This window comes from Marmota marmota, unplaced genomic scaffold (genome assembly GCF_001458135.2).
Source record: "Marmota marmota marmota unplaced genomic scaffold, marMar, whole genome shotgun sequence".
Classification (NCBI taxonomy): Eukaryota; Metazoa; Chordata; class Mammalia; order Rodentia; family Sciuridae; genus Marmota; species Marmota marmota.
The window spans coordinates 14003919-14025360 of NW_026000082.1; the positions used below are offsets into that span (position 1 = coordinate 14003919).

Sequence of the window (21442 nt, forward strand, 5' to 3'; positions counted from 1 at the left end):
AAATAAATAAATAAATATTTCTGTCCTACTAGCAAATCCAAGTCCATGTTGCCTTCCATCTCTGAACACTAAAGCCCCTTTCATCATACTTCAAAAGTTTCCATATCAAAATACTATTAATTTCTTTTACCACTTTCAGCTGTTTTTTTTAATATTTCTATTTTAGTTGTAGTTGGACACAATACACTTATTTTTTAAAATTTATTTTTATGTGGTGCTGAGGATCGAACCTGGGGCCTCAAACATGCAAGGCGAGCGCTCTACCGCTGAGCCATAACCTCAGCCCCTCAGCTGTATTATTTTTGATGATCATTTTATTTACTTTAAAAAAAAACACACACAGAAAATACTAAGATTACTATAATGACCATATAAGGTAAATTTTTTCTCATCAATGAATCTGTAAAACATTTTTCCAAATACTATACCTGGAGGTAAGACAGTCTGGGAAGGCATTGTGCTGATTACAGGTTCCAAGGGACTGGGTTGATATATTGCATCTACAGGATTAATAGTACTCTGAGATAAAGAAACACAATGTAGTTATTTTTAATTAACTGTTCTTCTTGTGCTAACCCTCCCATGTGAGTAAAATGCCCCATTCCTGACAGCAAAATCCTGAAGGCAGCTATATAGATAAGGAGAGTCAAAATGCAAAGAGAAAATGAAACACCTTTTCTACACAGACATGTAAGAGTTTCTTCTAACAAAGCACAGTAAGAAAAGAAAATGAATCAATCACTGTCCAAATAAGATAGTAAAGCTAACTGGAAAAATTTAGGAGTTATAAAATGGTGTGAAGAAGATTTGAAGAAGCAAAAACAATAACCTCTCAATTCAGTGCTTCAAAAACAATTCATCATAAATATTTCTTTGGTGTTAATAAAATTTATACCTATCATTACGCTAATGGATCTACACTATGAAGATCTCATCTTTCCATCCTAGACCACTGCTATCCACCACTCTGTGTCACACAATGTTGGTGTCCAGTTTTATGGTCACTCAAGGCAAAGATGTACCTTCTACTAAGTATAGAAAGAAGGCTTTCTTTTTGAGACTACAGAAAAGGAAACAAACAAATAGAAGGCATAATTTTAGCGGGGAAGAGTCCAGGTTTCTGTGATTCCAAGAAAAATTACTCTGACAGCCCAATGACATTTTAAAAACAAGACTCTACGAGCCACTTACTGATTTTTTTTTTTAATAATGGGGAAGAAGGTCTGGATGAATTTTAAATCCAGGTCGTGGCTAATGACTAATCCCAAAAAAGTAACTGTAAAAACTTTAAAAATCAACTAACAATATTAAGTTTTTGTAGTGTTTTCAATTAATGTTTGAATAATTTTTTTTAAAAAATCAAGAAAACCCCTATCTACAAACATTTTAAAATCATTAAGTAGGATCTCTTAAACCACACAAGAATTATGATTTTTGTCACTACAACAGTCCTCTTATCATAGATATTCTGAGAAATAAAAGACATTTAGGAAAAATACCCTGAAAGTAATCATTATTAATCAAAAACTTAGAAAAGTAGGGAATGTTCTGAAGCACTGAGAAAAGGATAAAAACAGAGCCTTGGGATTTTAATTCCTTAGACCCCTCAAGCATCTTATCTGTGGGTCTCAGTTAATCCAGCCTATAAAATAAAGAAAAAATGGATTACATGGTCTCTATGGGCTTCCTATTATTACTTTACGATTCTTTTTTCAGATCTGGATCAAGTCATTATACAAGCATCTTAACAAGTCTTGGAGCTACTCGTTTTTAAATTCCTTGTTACAAAGTGCTTTTCTCTAAAGGACTCCAAGTGTTTCATAAGGGCAAATCCCACCACTAATGCTCTAATCCAAAGGAATGAGAATATATCACCTCCTTAACCCTCTCATTGAAGAGACTAATAATAAATAAAGTAACTTTGGAATCAAAGTAATCAGGTACCAGAATTTTGTCTTTTGGATATAATCTGTCCAAATGAAATGTTCTAATATTAGGCTTGTCAACCCAAGAAAATACCTTTTTAAACTTCTTTATATTGTTAAATGAAAATTATGGCAATTACTGTTTTGAACTAAGCTCCTATACTTAGCCCCAACAGATGAGACCAAACCAAATGGAGTCACTCATGCTAAATGCTGCATAATCAAACTGAAATTCAAAGGAGATCAGTTTTTCCAGAACATAGGAGATTCCCATCTATCTGATTCAGTGTAATAATGAAGTCCTCTCTGCTTTAACCCAGGTTACAAAAAAAATAACCTGATGCTAACCAATCAGGTTTTCTACTTTTCAGTTTCCTTGTTCCTAACCTACAAAACCCATTGTTCTGGTACTGCCCAGTAGATCTCATTCTAAAAATAGAATTAAAAAATAGGATGGAGGTTCTACAATCCATGAATCACAAATAAAAGCTAATAAGATCTATAACTACGTTTGTTAGTTATATATATAGTTTTGTCTTTTTGACAGTATGTATATTAAAAGTATTCAATCTTATTGTCTTTGACAGAAAACAGTAACTATTCTACATTTATCTATGGTTCTTGGTCAATCAACTTCAGGTTAAAGTATGTAAAATTATATTCTATATACTGCTTTGAAAAATGTGCAGAGTTTCAGAAGTTCAAACAAATAATCTTCAGGCCCTAATTTGTTAGGACATTAATGAAACTCATGCAAAATAATATAATGAACTATATATACATATAAGTACACACAGCTAACATTTATTGAATACTAGGTGATCATTCTGTACCTTATAACATTTGAAGGCAGAACCTTTCAGCTTTCTTTATCAATAAGGAAAATAAGAATCAGAAAGGTTAAGTAACTTGCTTAAAGATCTCAGGTAGTAAGCAGTAGGGCTGTAATGTAAGTCCAAGCAATGTGGATCTAAGACATCATGAACAGTTCTTTTCTTCAAAATAAAAACTCAAAATGCTTCAGTTCTTGGGCAAATGAATCAAATATGTTTGCTTTTTACAAGCTTAAATTTCCTCTGAGTATAAACTTGCCAAATGCTCATAACTGCAAGTAATCAAACATTTTTGGTATGCTTTATAAAATCCTGTCCATTTTTTAACACAATTAACTTTGGCTTAGAGGGAAAGGACATGAAAATAACTGCCAACACAAGCTTCCTTAGGAGTAGTTTTGGGGACCAGGAGTTACTGGACAACGAATACATACAGTCCTTTCCCATGAGGCTAACAATCTTCAATGATATCTCAGGAAGAGATATATAACATTATATTGTATTTATTTCATGTAATTGTATTATATCACTAGGGCTCACACTTTGAACACAGAAACAGAAATTACACTGTATTTAATTCATTATTTCAAAGATATTTCTTGTATTTTGCCTTCTTAAGAAATATGCAAACAACACAGATATCTAACTTCTGCTTTCCATTTTAAGCCAAATATAAAAATAACATGCTCATCCTTTCATAAACATGAGATGGTTGTGAAGATTTACAAAATGTTTCCAGATCTCAGACAAGCTGACATTTGTAAAGTTTCAGGGCAAAAAGAGAGGCTACTTCCTGCTTATGCCTTATTTAATTATAAAAGCTGTTTTCATACCATGATTAACCCATCAAGTAACACATGCAAAGTGATTCAATTGAAACCAATACTTAGAAATAATTTTAAGATTGTCATTTCCTCTCCAAATGATTGTTGAAAGATGGCCAACTTAAAGAGCTCACAGAAAATTGCAAGAGTTAATAACAAAAAGCAGTGAGTAAGTGAAAAAAAGGAATTTGCGTTGAAAAATGAGTAGAAATTCAGGTTTCTCCTGACATGACTGGTTATAATGCTCTGCAGAAGTAAAAGGAAACAAAAGATTAGATTAAACTTACTATAATTCCATCTGCGTGCTTCTCCGCATTACTCTGGTCCTTTAGGAAAAATGTTAAGAATATTAACTTTATTCTTTTATTTAAGTAATCCCATGTGTACTTTTTCTACTAAGAAAGCTTATTTTACTATGTAAGCAATAGTGTTAGAATACTACAATGTATTACTACAATGTATGTACAAATTCCATTTGTACATTCCTAGCCAAACATAACTCCATTGCTAGCTGCAAAATAATCAACATCAATAGCATGACAATTCATTTTCTACACAGACATTTTAATTAAGTTTGCTGGGAAAATAACCTATTAAACTGAAGTCATAACTGTACTAACAATTAAAAGTGATGTACTAATTTAGGGTTGAAGATCCTAAATATTTCTTAGCTTAAACTTTATAGTCATTTATGCCAATCCCTAAAATTCCCAAACTCTCACTGTACTTTCAAGGTGTGGCAATCACATACCCTGAAAAACTTGAAATGGACACAACTGCACATATTCGGGTTACTGGTATCAGAATTAGACTATTACTTTCCTAAAAAAAAGTAATTGTTTTTGTTTTTCTGATTTTTGTTTCAGTAACCATAATTGCTATATCTGTACTGTGATGATGTTGCAGCCAATACTTAATACCTGGCAAGCATTTTAATGTATATTAACTCATGTATTCCAACAACAACCCGATAATATAGGTTCTATTATTATTATTCCCTCTGACAGATGAGAACAACTGAAATAGAGGGAGCCAGGGTTCCAATACAAGCTGTCTCATTCCAGAATTCATGCTCTTAACAAATAAGCTATTTTGCCTTGCCACTACAAGGATATACTTAAAGGGTGGGAAGGTGATGGAGTTGCCAACACACACTCATTCCTCATGTGGAAGGAACCTAAGAATTCATCTTATATATCTTGGACTCTTCAATCCTCTTCCTTCCCACTCTCCTGAGCGCCCCAGTGACCAACATGGATGCATACAGGAGGAATGAGCAATCTTTTGGGACTGTCTCATCCTCAAGAGATGAAAAAATACTTCCTGGACAAGTACTATATATATAGGAAGTAACCATCAAATACTTGGGGGAGAAAGTCTGTACTGAGAGAAATGTAGGGAAGAAAAAAAAAAAAACTTAAAAATGTTTAAAGGTAAGATGATTATTAAGATTGGTATATTTTTAGAATACTATGACCTAAAAAAAACTATCTTTTTTGTATTTCTTCATGTCCATTTGTGTAAAATGGTTGCTAAATTGCCCAGGCTGGCCTCAAATTTGCAATCCTCTTGCCTCATCCCCCAAGAAGTGGTGATTAAAGGTGTATGCCACCACAATCTGCATAAAATTTAGTTTTTATTAATAAAGGGAAAACTGGGCTGGGGTTGTTGCTAAGTGGCAGAGCACTTGCTTAACATGTTAGGTACTGGGGTTGATTCTCAGCATCACATAAAAATAAATAAATGGCATTGTGTCCATCTACAACTAAAAAAAAGCTTTTAAAAAATATTAATAATAAAGGGAAAACTAATACTCTATCTTTTGCTTCATCTAAGGGTATAATAATATAAATGTAATACAAAAACAAAGACATCAGATAGACAAAGAAATATAATAGTATTCCTTCTATTAGATACCTTGGAGAGATTCCAAAATATAAAGCCAAGAGAAACCAGGTTTCTGGTTGTCATAGTCCCCCCCGCCAACCCTTTTTTTGGTAAAAGAACAATTCTCTAAAGCAGCAAACATAACCGCGGGGGGGAAAAGTTCACATTTTAGTATTATGCAGTTAATGTATTTAAACAAAATGCTTAAGGTTTTAACCGTAACCTATCTGGAAGCTTTCAAATTTTTTATTGTTGTTTTTCTTTGTGATACTAGGGATTCGCCCCCAGTGCCCCTGCACGCTAGGTAAGTGCTCTACTGTTGAGTTATATCCTAGCCCTCTTTATTTTTTGAGGTAAGTTCTCAACTACGTTTCCCAGGCTGTCCTCAAACTTATGATCACATTTCTGCTTCAGCATCCCAAGTCAGTGGGATTACAGGCAAGTACCAGTGTTCTAAGTTTGAGTAGAAACTAATCTTTGGTTTTGATTTTAAACATAACAGCCAACCTATATCTCATTTATTTGTGATTTTTTTTTCCCAGAAATCTATACACCAAAGCATCAAACAAGAGCAATCTGAAGACTTAGGATAATTTCTTTTAAGTATATGTGCAGAAAAGAATTATCATAGCAGTCCTGGAATGGCTCCTTAGAAAAACATGATTGCAAAGCTGTCCTTTTAGCTGGTATCTGGTAACTCAGTTATAGGAAAGTTCCCACCAGCATAATTGGTTAGAGTGGCTCAACGTAGCTATGCTGTTTATGGAAACACTAAGGTTTATGCTGAACACCCGATTTTCTTCTTTAAATCTGGAATGGTATTAAGTGTCAAGAGAGTGCATATGTGACAATCCTCCAATAAAATCTCTAGGCAAAGGCTGTCTAATGAGTTTTCCTAGGTAGATAACAAATCATGATTTGTTACTGGAGGAATTAAATACATCCTATATGACTCCATTGGGATAAGACTCTTGCTTGGTTTGCTCTGGACATTTCCTTGTGTCTTTTCATTTTCCTGATTTTGTAATAGGTCACAGCTGTGAGTCCTTCTAGACAATCTCCAAACCCACAGGTCGTCTTGGGAACCCTTGGCATGGTGCATGTATTTTACAAATCCCTGAAAGTATCTCCATTTTAATATTCTCATAATTCAAGTTGACATTTTCCCTTTTATTTGCACAACTAAGTTAACTATATATTTAAAGCACCCAAAGTTTCAGTAATTCTGAATACAAAGAAAGTTGAAAATAAATTACTGAAACTTACAGAGAAAGAAAAATGGAAAAGAAAGTGTCTTGCTCAGATGAAAATTTAATTGAGTTTTGGTTTTCCTCTTCTAATTTCTAAATATTAGACTGATTTTCCAAAAGGCTTTCTTAGAATTATAAACATGGTAGCTTAAAATGTCCAAAATAACTCCATTAAAAGGCAGAGACCAGGCTAGGGTTGTGGCTCAGGGGTAGAGTGCTAGCCTAGGACAGATGAGGGCTGGGTTCAATTCTCAGCACCACATAAAAACAAATAAACAACAACAACAAATAAATAAAGGTTAAATTCTTAAAAAAAAAAAAAAAAAAAAAAAAAACATGAAACATATCCCCACCTCTCTAATGAGACAATGTAGTCTAGTGAATGCCCTCTTAATTTTATGCTCATAAACTTCCTAATTATATGTTAAGGAGATATCAAAAGGGACTGGGATTCTGGATATTCATTCACAAAACAAAAAATAAATGAATTTGGGTCCCTACCTCATATCACAACACAAATATTAACTCAAAGTAGACTTAAAGAGCTAAAATTAAAAAAACATGGGAACAAAATCTGTGTGACATTAGCTCAAGCTATGATTTCTTAGATATGCCAACAAAGACACAGCAATAAAAGAGACAGATAAGTTGGACTTCACCAAAATTAAAACCTTCTACAAAAGATACTACCAAGCAATTAAAAAAAAAATACTTTCAGACTTGAAGAATAAAATTTTATTTCTGCTAGAATATATATCAGCCTCAAAAAGGTTTAGTCAACTTCTTGGATCACTGTGAAGTCTTAGATGGCATTATCACCCTCCTTTATTAACCTGCCAATGAATAATAGTCCTCTAAAATGGATATGACAATTTATATTTCCATCACTGGATAGAAGTTCTCCCATTTTTATCAAAATATTATATTGTCATTTTAAATTTACCTTCCTAAATTTTTTTATATTTAAGAAATACTTAGGGCTCAATATGTCTGCTACTAAGAACATTACAAATAGTAATCCATTTAAATTTCACAATATAAGTAAGAGGTAGGTACTATTAATATCACTGTTTTACACAGAATATAAAGCAAAGCATAGAAAGGATAAACAAACTTGCTCTGGTGATGGAACTGGTGTCAAACTCATTCTGGGTCCAGAGTCTATGTTCTTTAAGATTGTGCAATGTTGCTTCTTATTATTACTTTAAAACTTTGTATCTTTTTTAAAAAATATTTTTAATTGTAGATGGACACAATACCTACCTACCTTTCTTCCTTCCTTTCTCTCTCTCTCTCTCTCTCTCTCCTTTCTTTCTTTCTTTCATTTATTTATTTATATGTGGTGGTGAGGATCAAACCCAATGCCTCACATGTGCCAGGCAAGTGCTCCACCACTGAGCTACAACCCCAGCCCCCAAAACACTGTCTCTTAATCACAGATCAGTTAACTGTTTAGGTTTGCCTAACGATTAACACATAAGAATTTTCTGGGCTGTGGTTATGGCTCAGTGGTAGAGCGCTTGCCTGGCACATGTGAGGCACTGTGTTCAATCCTCAGCACCACATAAAAATAAATAAATAAAATATTGTGTCCATCTACAACTAAAAACAAAATTTCATCACAGCATAGTAAAGGCAGCTAAATGAAATGAATCATACCTATAGTGGAAATATAGGTATAAATATAAACCATGCAATCATTTAAAAAAATTATGCATTAGAAAAATCATTCAGTTATGTGGCAGGCAAATATTATAGACACTGAGAATACATTGTTATTACAGACTGAATGTCTGTGCCCCCCTTCACCAAATTCCTATGTTGAAGGTCTAATCCTCAAAGTGGCTATAATTGGATACAGGCTTCTAAGGATTTAATTAAGGCTAAATAAGGTAAAAAAACATGGGGCTCTGAATAAATAGGATCAGTATCCATAAAAGAAGAATGACCAGAGAACTTATGCTTTCTCTGTGTACATACATCAAGGAAAGACTATATGAATTTACAGGGTGTCTCCAGACCAAAAAGGAAGCCCCCCCATCAGAAATGAAAAAGGTCAGAGCCTTGAACTTTCAGCTTCCAAAATGAGAAATTTCTGTTGTTATCTATATTATTTTGTTATGGCAGCTCAGGCTGCCATAAGATTTGACTCTCATGTAGAGATAACATATAAACAAATATACTGTGTAAATTTGGTTAGTGATACAAGACCATGATTAAAAGAAACTAGTGGGAGTTAGAAATTATTTTAGGTAGAGGTGCCAGGGAGGTTTTTCCAAAGACATTTTATTTGGCAGAAATCTGAATCAAGTGAAGTAAGGGAGTGGAGTCTGGTGGAAATCTATGGGAAGTTCCCTCCAGGTGAAGGGAAAAGCAAGTAAAAACCCCTAGAACAGGCCAATGTTATTGAATGGTATGATTAAGCAAGGATAGGAGAAAACAAGAGAGTAGTGATGGCTCAAATGGTATGTTATGCTAAGTAGTTTAGATTTCATTTCAAATAAAATGGAAAAGCATTTTTGATTAGGCAAGTAATATGGTCTGATTTACGATTAAATTAGGTTAAAGACATACACAGTTCATATGGGCACAGGAGAGTTGTATTTGCACATTAAAAAAACCCTTAATAATAAAACTTCCTTCTGAAATTAAATAAAAAGTCCAACTCCATTTATTTGACCTGAATTACTCATTCTGAAGGACCTTGAAATGTAGGTCTATTGAGCTGGATGAAAATAGGTTGCATGTTCAGACTAAATTATAGAAAGTTCTAGAAAAGAGCTTTAATACGTTGAACCAAAACATACTTCAACGAGAAGCACACCAAAAATGTTCTTGATGAGTGGATAAAATGTGAAAAAGCCTGGAGTGAACTGTTGTACAGCTATCTAAAATCCTGAGTGGTTTCCAGAGATGACTCCAACAGGCCTACACACTGTATCACTTCTTCTTCTAACATTTTCCAGAGAAGGAAATATGAATGCCCTAGAATACCTATTGTTGAGAGCTACAGCCAAAGGGGCCCCAGCAAACTTCCAGCTGCCAAACTTCCAGCTGCCAGCTGATGATTGGCTCACAGCGGCCCCAGCAAACTTCTAGCTGCCAACTGATTGGCTCCTCTGCGGTGATGCTCATTGGGCTGTTTCCCCGCCCTTTCAGACCAGGAGCTGCTCATTGGGGGACTTTTTTGGGCTCTGCCCACAAGACCCAACCAATCAGCCTCTAGAGCAGGAGGAGTGGGGGAGGTTGAGAGGCTTGTGGGAAGCCGGTGGTGGCAGTTGGGCTCTGAAGGTTTTTCCTGAGGAGCTGTGTGGTTTGGTGTGTGTTTTCTAAAAATAAAGTTCGTTTCTTTTGACAAGTGGCTCCTGAATTGTGCCCAGCCAGACTGCGGTATTTGGTGGCCCGTACGGGGAACGAACCCACGACCTTGGTGTTATCAGCACCAAGCTCTGATGAATCCAAATTTAAAAAGTTTAGAGTAAAAAGGGTTATTTTTAGTTTATCTTTGGGGAATATATACCCCTTCCCAATTCCCTCTTTTTGCTTTAATAAGTACATTTTAATAGTTTGATGAGCTCTTTCAACTATGCCTTGTCCCTGTGGATTGTATGGGATTCCTGTTATATGAGTAATGCCAAATGATGAGCAAAATTGTTTAAAAGAGGTAGAAGTATAACCAGGGGCATTATCTGTTTTTAACTGAAAAGATTTTGCAAAAGATGGCCTTGTTCCAAGCTATAAAAATGGGTAAAAGGGAAAGAAAGGGTGAGTAATTCAAACATGCTCCCTTCCTTCCCAACCACTGAGAAAAAGTGTTACCAGCACACACACACATAAGTAAGATAACATCCAAACAAAACGGTTGTTCAATATCAGTAACTCCACAATTCAATTTATCATAGAAAGGTAGTATTTCAGAACTTGAGTTTTGTGGTTATTAAAAGGAAAATGCCATTAGAATTTCTGAATCCATTACATGAAGGTAATCGAAAGTAAATTTACTTACTTTAGCAATCTGCAGCAACACAATGCAGTGTTTAATAGATTCTACCATGCTCTATAAAAACAAAACACGGATTTTAGGATCTTACTTCAAATAAAATGGTTGCATAATGTTGAAGCTTAAAAATACAAAAAATCAGTTCAAATGCACAAGGGTCAAGTCTATACTATATAAAAGATACCCTCCTCTTGAGGATATCCCATGATTCTAATATGCTGATAGTCTCAAAGTTAATTCAATAGCAATTCTATGATCTCCTAAGGAATGCCACGATATTGTTTATTTATACAAAACACTATCTAAATGACTTTTCAACACCACAAATACAAAAATATGAGTTTGATTAACTTTCAAATTCTTAGATTAAGAACAGCCACCCTGTACATTCCTACAGCACTTACTTAAGATTCATGGAAGTACAAAAAATAAAGGACCCTGTGAAAATACTGATAAACCTGGAATACTATCTTACCTGTTTTTAAAATACTTTTTATCAAGATACAAATCTAATTAGTCTGTCAGGTAATGTCAGAAGGCTAGTACATTATATAAATCGAATCTCAATATATTTTAATTACAAGAGAATACACACAGGTTGAGCATTCCTAATCCAAAAATTAAAAATTAAAAAATCTAGCTGGGTGCGGTGGCTCACTCCCGTAATCCCAGATGCTCAGGAGGCTAAGGCAGGAGGATCGTGAGTTCAAAGCCAGCCTCAGCAATGGTGACGTGCTAAGTAACTCAGTGAGACCCTGTCTCCAAAATAAAATACAAAATAGGGCTGGGGATGTGGCTCAGTGATTGAGTGCCCCTTAGTTCAAGCCCTAGTACCACCCACCCCCGAAAAAAATAAATCCAAAATCTGTAACTTTTTGAATGTTGACAGGATGCCAGAGTATAAAATTCCATACTTGATACAATAATATTTTGTGCAAAAATATTCTCAAATCCAAAATACCCCAAATTAGAACTACTTCTGGTCCCAAGCATTTCGTATAAGAGATACTCACTCAACCTACACTAGGTGAATGAATGATACCTTTTATCCAAGGATCTCAGGCAAGACCAGAAATAGATAAATTGGTACATCAAGTCAATTTCAATTACAGGGATTATTTTATTGGTTTAAATTCCTCTGGATGCTAATATAATTCTTAAAACATCCCTGTAAAAATCCATAAAAACTAAAGCCTCAATTGTTCTTATTAATATCAGCAACTTAATACAGAGATAACATATACAGCACCTTATAATACAGTCAGTTTATCAAACACATAACTTACATTTGTTGTTTCTTTGAGAGTTTCAATTTTCTGTGAAAAATAAGTTTAAACAAAAATAATTAGAGATATAAATATACTAGTTTGTTTTTGCTGATTAGTCATAAAGAATTTTACTAGAAATGTATTCATTATTTTAAGCAAATGTAAAATTATGAAGAAAGTACTTGATTATATTTTTAAATCTAAACAGAACATTAAAATTAAAAACTCAAGACATTTTTTGGTTAAACCGTCTTAAATGGAATTCATGTGATTCAATTCAAGATTTGTAAGACTAATATAAAACATTCTATTCCTTTTTTGAATACAAGATTTTTTTTCTGTAAGTTTCATTATGTAATTTTAAAATGTTTTCTTTCAGAATCATCTTATCCTTTCCAAAACTGTTTAAAATCTGACAGTGGACTGGACTGACGAAATTTAGAATTAACGGTAGGTGAATTAGAACCTGAGTCACTACTATTAACAAGTCTTAAAGGGCCAAATGCAAGGCTACAGTCAAAAAAAGGGAAAATAATAACAACAATGTTGCCAGGAGAGGGAAAATACTAATTTAGAAAAGAGAAAACAACCTGGGGGCAGTGGCACATGCCTATAATTTCAGTACTAGGGAGGCCAAGGCAGGAGAATCCTGAGTTCGCAGGAGGATCGTGAGTTCAAAGCCAGCCTCAGCAAAAGTAAGGTGCTAAGCAACTCAGTGAGACCCTGTCTCTAAATAAAATACAAAATGGGGCTGGGGATGTAGCTCAGTGGTTAAGTGCACCTGAGTTCAATCCCTAGCACACCCCCCACCCCAAAAAAAGAAAAAACAATATGCAAACTATAAAGTAGACATCAGAAATCCAAGGATGGGAAGAATAGTAGAACTATAATTAAAGCATGTTTCCTTATATGTCAGTTGTTTGTTCTGACAATTCTTGCCCATTTATTTATTTGTATCTGAAGTGACCATATGTATATTTAATAAAATATACTTTCCATCTTCAACACATTATATATAAGAGAACTTACAAAACAGGAATAATATTAAATTTTGTAATCTTTTAATTACAAAACCATAACAAAAACTCACTAGAAAACTCCCATAAGGTTCACTGACAGTACTATTACAATAAGTCAATAATACTATCATAATAGTCAAAATACTGATTGGTGTATCTGTTATTTTTCCAAAAGGCTTTTTTAAGTCAAAATCACGGTGATTTAAGTTACCTTTCTCTGTTCATCATCTTTACAGTTTTGAAGCTTGTCATCAAAAAGCTACAGGATTAAGAATTTAAAAAACAGGTTATAACATCAATCCACGTTAGTGCACTGTGTTCACTTCCTAAACACAGAAGCAAAAATTCTTAAACATATTTCTTCCATAGATGATTTATATGCATTTTTCAATACAGCATATATTTTTGGCATTGTATCAAGTTATGTTCCATCATGTGATTGACTGCAAACAGTAAAAGTCAATCATTCAGGTAGAATTACAAAGAAAACACACCACTCTTAAGAACTTAAAATATCAATTCAAACTCTGCTCTGTCTGCTTTGTCTCCCAAGTTTATCAACACTCCCTTTCTTCCTAAGACCTCTGCTTTTAATTCATTTTAAAGTAGAAATTAAAATAATTTTGTAAATAGTGGAACATTGCTTTTAATCTTTTCAAGCAGTGTAATTAAACTTCCAATTACTTGGAGACCAATATTCCCCTAAATTGCAGTTTAATTATTTATCTTATTTGTATCTACTAGGAAATGAAGATGGGTGTAGGGAATACCTAGGAAGACAACATTAAACCTAGATCTGAATTTTCTAAATAAACAAATAAATAAATAAATAATTTACTCTGCAATGATAAGAGATAGATATCTAAGTTGTCTCGCCTACACTTTTCCCTAAAATTAAAAAAAAAAAGGTCTTAGAGACTGAGCCACTAAACCTTACCAGTTTCATAGAAATTTTAAACAGAATATGAATGTAAAATAAGCCAAGTCTTATTTTCTTCTTATTACATCTAGATATTTACCTTTTCCTTAATGACCAAAAAGCACATTATGTAAATATGCTCTTTACCAATATAATTAGATTAGATATAAATAAGTCAGCTTTAAAACTGCTGAAGAACCATATGAGGACTATAAATTTATAGCAAGAAAGAAATTTACTCAAAATCAGACTCAGTAACATTATGTCTTTATATCAATTCAATATATAAACTTATGTCATACCTTTAGTTGTTCTATCAAGATTTGTAGGTAAGCATCTGCCTCTGTTAGTTTCTTGTCAAAGTCTTGGACACTAGGAACAAATCCTGAATCCAAACCCTAGAGAAAAATAAAATTTGCAATAAATCTAGCAGTACCCAAGCAAGGTTTAATAAAACAAAATATTTCAACCTTCATAAATGAAAACATTTTGTTTTTTAAAAAGAAATAGTACTTTTACAGAAATATTTGTTTTCTAAATTCTCCAAAAATAATGACACATCAACTTTCCTCTCAGCTTCAAGTGCTACTCTAGTCTCACCAATTACATGTGCAAATGGCCAAATGAGGATTTAACCTGCTCTTTAGAATCAACTTTTTTTAGCCCCAACAACCCATAATTGGCTCTCATTCACCACAAGAACAACAGTGACTTAGCTAAAGAAACATAAAAACTACCTAGAATACTATTTACCCATTTTGTTGTTGTTGTTCAGTACATTCCTCTGTTCCCTTAATCTTAACTTCATATTCTCACTGTTTAGTTCTCCCATTCCTTAACATTCTCCATCAGCTCTGTATCTTTCTTATTTAAAAAAGAACCTTAGGGGCTGGGACTATAGCTCTGTGGTACAGCACTTGCCTAGCACTTGTGAGGCACTGGGTTTCATCCTCAGCACCACACAAAAATAAATAAAATATAGGTATTGTGTTTATCTACAACTAAAAATTCCTTTTTTACAGTTATTCTATTAAAATTTTAAAAAGAACCTTAAAATCCTCGCTTCTTCTAACATGCCCCTTTCTAAATGAAAGTGACAAAACTTCTCTCCTAATTAAGTTCCCTACTTACTTTCACCCTTGGCACGAATACTACACTCTGGACATGGTGTAAATGTTTACTTATTTAGAGGTACCACTTATTTCTCAGTTTAAAAATTTAGCCATGGTATGTTCTACTTTTTGTCACATAAACTTTAAATTCCAGGAGAACATGAATTTCTATGTTTTAACTTCACTCAAAGGTTCTTAATCAGCTCTGCCTGAGAAACACATCAATCCTAGGTATAAAGAACAAAACAGTTGGAGAAAACAACATTATCAGCTTACCAAATATGCATGCCCAGTTGTCACATAGTTAAGCAGGGGAATAGGATAAGGAAATATTACTGCCAGAATCCTAACCCAAGCCAGGCTTGGTGGCACACCCCACAAGCTCTAGGGACTTGAGGGCTAAGGCAGAAGGATCACAAGTTCCAGGTCAGCCTCAGCAACTTAGCGAGACACTCAGCAACTTAATGAGACCCTGTCTCAAAAAAAATTTTTAAATATTTTTTAGTTGTAGTTGGACACAATGTCTTTATTTTTATATGGTGCTGAGGACTGAACCCAGTGCCTTGCACATGCTAGACGAGCACTCTACTGCTGAGCCAACCCTAGCCCTTGTCTCAAAAATTTTAAAATTAAAATTTAAAAAAAAAAAGGACTGGGGTTGTAGTATCTCCCATAGTTCAGTGGTAGAGCACCTTCTGAGTTCAATCCCCAGTACCGCCCCCCCAAAAAAAAAATAAATAAAAGAGTCCTATCCCAACTACATAACTCCGTATACTAAATGGGTGAATATAGGAGGAACAGCTCAGCATACCTATCTCAAAGTTGACCTTTTCTTATCTTCCCTTTCAATCAAAAAATTGATTCTAAATGAGCTCATTTTCACATTTCCCACAATATAGTAAACTGAGGTTAAAGTTTTATTACAGCAATACTTCATCTTTGCACATATAATGCTTCTATTAATAGTATTAAAGCATTTCTCAGCCATTATCTCGAAACAAATTGAGATGGTTGGGTCTTATGGAAAGGACAGTGGGTTGGCAAACCTAGTTTCTAATTTTGGCTCAGGCCCTAAAAAGGCACCATGGCTCTCTATCTAACCTTCTGTCTTCTTTCTACCTCCTCCTCCTATTATTATTTCGGCAGCTATTACATATACCAAAGACAATGACAGCCAACACTATCAATTATTACTCTTGCTATTGTTGTTATTCTCAATCTAAAATTCGGATTCTGAGACAAAACTTAGAATTTTACTAAGTCCTGTTAAGAACGTGGTAGGGAAAAAAAAAAACAACTTGTAATTCTTTTGTTTTTCAAAATTCAAAGGTAATAAATCTGCCTATTCGTTTTTTCACATATATGTAAAAAAAACCAAACCTGCTTGAACCAGTATATATGTGATATTATATATGAAAAAAGCAGTTTAAGAACAAAAAAAATCATATAAACAATGTACACACAATCTAGATATATTTATAAAATTTGGTTAAAGATCTTCATTTTTAAAAAAGATAATCTAAAGAACTTTCTATTAGAAACATTTGATTTGTCAAGTATAATAAAGATGAAGAAAAGGAAGGATAAACATATAACATTTCATGGATATTATAGTAGAAGGGAGCTATTTCTTTGCCTGTTATCATGCTACAGAAAAATTAGAAGGAATGCTTGGCCTGGCTTTTGTTTTGTTCTGTTTTTCACAGAATATTATAATTATCAATGATTTAATTAAAATCAGCTAAATACATCATTCTTGCTAAATATTTTAAAAGATCAACAACATATTCATAAGTGAAACGGTGAGGCATCTACGTGAGAGGGGAAATATAAACTTTAAGACTCCCTTTTGAAACCATTTAGAATTACCACTATAAAAGTCTGATTAACATATTCTATTGAACAAATCACTATTAGATTAAAAATCTTCCAGGAAATAAAAAGAAACAAATTTACATTACCTCAATCTGAATCCTATAATTAATTCTTTAAAAATTGATCCTTTGATGTTGCTAGAATCATATATGAACCTCACTCATCTCTCCTCTCAATCCTGAATCTGAATAGTCTTCCTAAACTTTCCTTTACCTTAATAATCATCTCCATGCTTTTCAATATCCAATATTCAAAGATCTACTCACCAAACCATTTTTCTTCAGGTAATGTACAATGGAAAGTTTCATAATGACAGTTATCAGAATTGGCCTAACCTCTTTTGCATAGTAATCCATAAATTCTGCATGTACTCAAAAAGAAAATCCTTTTAACTCTTCTACAATTGATAACATATACAAACTTATCAAAAAAACTTTACTAATTAAACTGTTTAATAAGAATGTTCTAGAAAAAAAGTATCACAAGTTTCATTATCTGTCACCTACTCTAACTTCCCATTCACAGAAGTTACTTTTATAATGTCTTTGAGTGTCTAGTCTTCATTTGAGTATCTCTTGAGATGATAGAGACTATTTCATAAAAATTATCTTGAATTATCTGTTCCTCTTTCCATTCAACATTTAGAATACTGAGGCACTGCATTTAATCATAATAATCCTTTTCAATGGAGTTTTATTTTTAAACAGGACTAATACAATCCTTTATCACACTGAGGGTGTTCTGTCTTCCCCTTAAAAGAACTGAGAACAGGGAAGGACTGCACACTTCTTGAGATCAAGTAGTCTGACAGCAGATATACATTCTAATATTCTGGTCATGTTTTATGGTTACACTTAATGGTTGATTTCTCTAAAAGATTATATGAAGGGCAGGTATGTACCATTCAGTCATCACTGCATCCTCCAGTGCTAGCTCACTGTTGCAGTTGGCTGCAGCATCTGGCAACTGTCAATCACAATACCAGTCTTCCCCTAGTTTCTTTTGCCTTTCTGTTCTGATTCTCTTTTCCTTTCTCTGTTCCCTCCCTTCTTTTCTCCTCTATCCATGTTCTTCAGCAGTTAACTGAAGTGATTATGTTAAATTGTTGGCAATCAGGACTAAAGAGATTATTGCTCCCTAATTTGTGTCATAGCCTATAAAGTGACAATTTCTGTAGGGATTTACTTACAGTTTAAATACTGCAATTATAGGGAAATAAATACAAATTTTCTTCATTTAACAAGAAATTGAGATAGAAAAATCTCCATAGAAATTAAATTTCAATCTAATCATAAAAATTAGAAATATATATAAAGAAAAAAACCCCACTTATGGGTTAATATACTAAAAGCAAAATAGTCTCTAGCTTTCAAGAGTTCTTTGCTAATAAAGAAAACTAAGGGGCTGGGATTGTGGCTCAGCAGTACAGCGCTCATCTAGCATGTGTGAGGCATGTGTGAGGCCCTGGGTTTGATCCTCAGCACCACATAAAAATAAGTAAATAAAATAAAGATATTGTGTCCAATTACAACTAAAAAATAAATATTAAAAAAATTTTAAAAATAAAGAAAACTAAAATAAATACATAGTCATGGTGAATAACAGATAATTCTTTATCAGTCATGATCTACACATCCAGTTTAACATATAGAGAGAAAAGAGAGAAACATACATCAAGCCCAATCTACAGGAACCGCTTTTCTCAGAAAGGACTTAAAAGCTAACAAATCAGTAAAAATTAAATCAATTCCTGATAATTACTTTAGCTGGGACACTAAACACTATTTAAAATGTATACTTTAAAAAAAAAAGAGAGAGAGACAGAGAGTACTGCAAGGGAAGTCCTTAAAACTGCCTGAAGTACATGCAAAGCTGCTTTGGAGAGATACTCCCTTTAAGTAAAACTTCACAGGAGACAACTTTTGAGGCAGGCAGTAAAAGCTGTTTAAGTAATTCCTGTTAACAGAGGAAGAGAAATGACACTGGAAGTAAACGTCATTTAGGGTCTTCTTGAGATCAGAATCAGGAAATTAAGAAATTTATGGTTAACTTGTGTAACAACAGGAAGGCTTAGTAATAATATTGTTAAAAGAATTTCACAAACAAGCCACCATGGTGCACCCCTGTAATCCCAGCTATTTGGGAGCTAAGACAGGTAGGAGGGTGGGAAGTTCAAAGCCCGTCTTTAGCAACTTAGCCAAGACCCACCTCAAAAATTAAACTATCTTAGTGGTAAAGTGCCCCTGGGTTCAATCCCCAGTACCAATAAATAAATAAATAGATAAAATTTTAACAGGTGAGAATTTTCATATCAAATCTTACTTCTCAGTGAAAACTTAAAAGAACTAAGTACTCTATCTGCAGTACTTTCTCTTAATCACAGGACAAAAAACCATATATAATAAAAATGTTGCAAAAAGAGGAAGGAAAATACTGTAAGTCTCAAAAAACTTTAGAATAACAAGAAAACAGGGTAAGCTGTCAGTAGAACTGGAAAAGAAAAAAAAAGCTTAAAAATTCAACAAAGATAAAATACAAAAGAAAACAACCTCAGTAAAAAATAAATGACATGGATATGAATAAAAGTAGACGATTTCTTGAAATTAGCAAAAAAACATACCTTATATTTAATGATAACTTTACAAGAATGCCATTTTCATTAAAATATAAGTTATTTGGAAAGTTTCTGTTAACAATTAGCAATTTGAGATGACATGCATCACAAATAAGCTTTCATCTAATGAAAGAAGTATAGGATATACTTACAATTGAATCACTTACAATTATTTTTGAAAATTCAAGAACTGGAGAGATACCAGAAGACTGGAAAAAAGCAAGTGTAGTACTGATCTTCCATAAAGGTAAGGAAAAGAGAGAATAGAAAGTTACCATACTGTGAGTCTGAATCAATAATCAAATAAAGGAAAAATAAGAGAAAATCTGTAACTATACAGAGGAAAAACAGGTACATAAGCAGCAAGTGACAAGTTAAAAAACAAAACATTATGCCAAATTCATTGGCTTTTCTGTCCCTTTGAAATTTAAGTTGGCAAATTAAATTTTTAAAGAAATAATACCATGTTGTCTCCCTATCAAATGTCTTAAAAGTTGGTTTAATGATGAAAAAAGTATGTTAAAAAATCAGAAATATTAACAAGATCACAATTTTAAGTGAGGCTTGCTAATCTGTGATTTCCCCTGGATAACTGAACATTTTGAAACATTTATAATTCCTATTTATCCCTAAGATTTATCCACTTCAGCTAAAGGAAAAACAGGAATTAAAGATAACAAAGAAATTCTGAGGGAAAAAATTTCTACCTAATTTTAATCCTAAAGATTAATACTCAACTATCAGTTCATTTGGAATAAAGATTATCAATTTTAAAATGTCCATAAAATTGAGCCTAGTATTAAACCATATTCTCCACAGTACCTTCAGAGAAGTACTTTCCATTAAGTCACTGTACTGACAATCCAAGGCTTCAAATTAAATTCTCTATTACCAACACGGTAGCTCTAGGTATCTTACCTAAAATTGCTGGGTTTTCCAAGAATGCCTAAAAAGTGAGGTTTTTTTCCCCCCATTGTTTGAGTAAGCAGACTAACACCATGGATTCACCATGGATATCTATTAAAATTTTTTATAGTATTAGGTATCTTGCTAGACACTTTACATTTTCTCCTTTCATCATCACAACATAGTAGACAGATACTGCTTATTACTCAAATCTTCCAGCTAGATTTTTTTTTTTAAACAGGGATTCTAACCTAGTCCTCTGGCTTCAAATACATTACACTTTTCTATTAAATCAATGAAATTTGAAAAGAGTTCTTATAACATAAGGGTACAAAAACATAACTTGAAAATTGCCTCAAGGAGTTTAAGGTATTAAAAATGAGCACAAGGGCTGGGGTTGTGGTTCAGTGGTAGAGCGCTCGCCTAGTGCTTGCGAGGCACTGGGTTCGATCCTCAGCACCACATGAAAATAGATGAATGAAGCAAAGGTACTGTGTCTAACTACAACTAAATAATAAACATTTAAAAAAATAAAAATGTGCACAAGCTTTAAGGATTGATCTAGTTTTGCATGCTGAGTCTGCAACTTCCTAATAAATTACCTGTGTGCTCTAGCCAAATAAATCACTTTTTCTTTCTCCATTTTCTCCAGAATAAGATAATATAATAACAAAAACCATTTGAGGTTTCTAGGCAGACGAAATGGGGAAAATATGTGTAAAGTAATACAATAGTAGGTATTCTACTTCCCTTTATAATTTGGAGTCTCAGATAATCCAGATTCACCACTATAATCCCAAACTCCACACAGTGTTTAACATATAGAAGTCACAAAGGATACTGGTTGAACTTAAAAAAAAAAAATCAGATAATACTATAAACCACGTGCAATTTTCAGAGATACACAATCAAGAAAAGGATAAAAGCACTAAGTTAAATTGTATTTAGCGTCTCCTTAAATAGGAAATGAAACATTAAGTTGATGAACTCTGAAGATAGTAGATAATGAT

At 33.4% G+C, this 21442-nt stretch overlaps 1 protein-coding gene across 10 annotated transcripts in view; it reads right to left on the reverse strand.

The window, feature by feature from the left end:
* Osbpl9 (oxysterol binding protein like 9) overlaps window positions 1–21442 on the reverse strand; it is a 134772-nt gene that overhangs the window by 24146 nt on the left and 89184 nt on the right. For 4 of the 10 annotated variants that reach the window (XM_015485012.2, XM_048815402.1, XM_048815399.1 and 1 more), the window contains 6 exons: window positions 14228–14323; window positions 13218–13265; window positions 12006–12035; window positions 10726–10776; window positions 3870–3908; window positions 429–519 (listed from right to left, as the gene is read on the reverse strand). In XM_015485012.2, coding sequence (XP_015340498.1) covers window positions 429–519; window positions 3870–3908; window positions 10726–10776; window positions 12006–12035; window positions 13218–13265; window positions 14228–14323 — 355 coding nt within the window. Of the gene's footprint in view, window positions 1–428; window positions 520–3869; window positions 3909–10725; window positions 10777–12005; window positions 12036–13217; window positions 13266–14227; window positions 14324–19693; window positions 19763–21442 lie in introns of all 10 variants that reach the window. The other 6 variants (XM_015485013.2, XM_048815400.1, XM_048815403.1 and 3 more) reach the window with 3 other exon arrangements.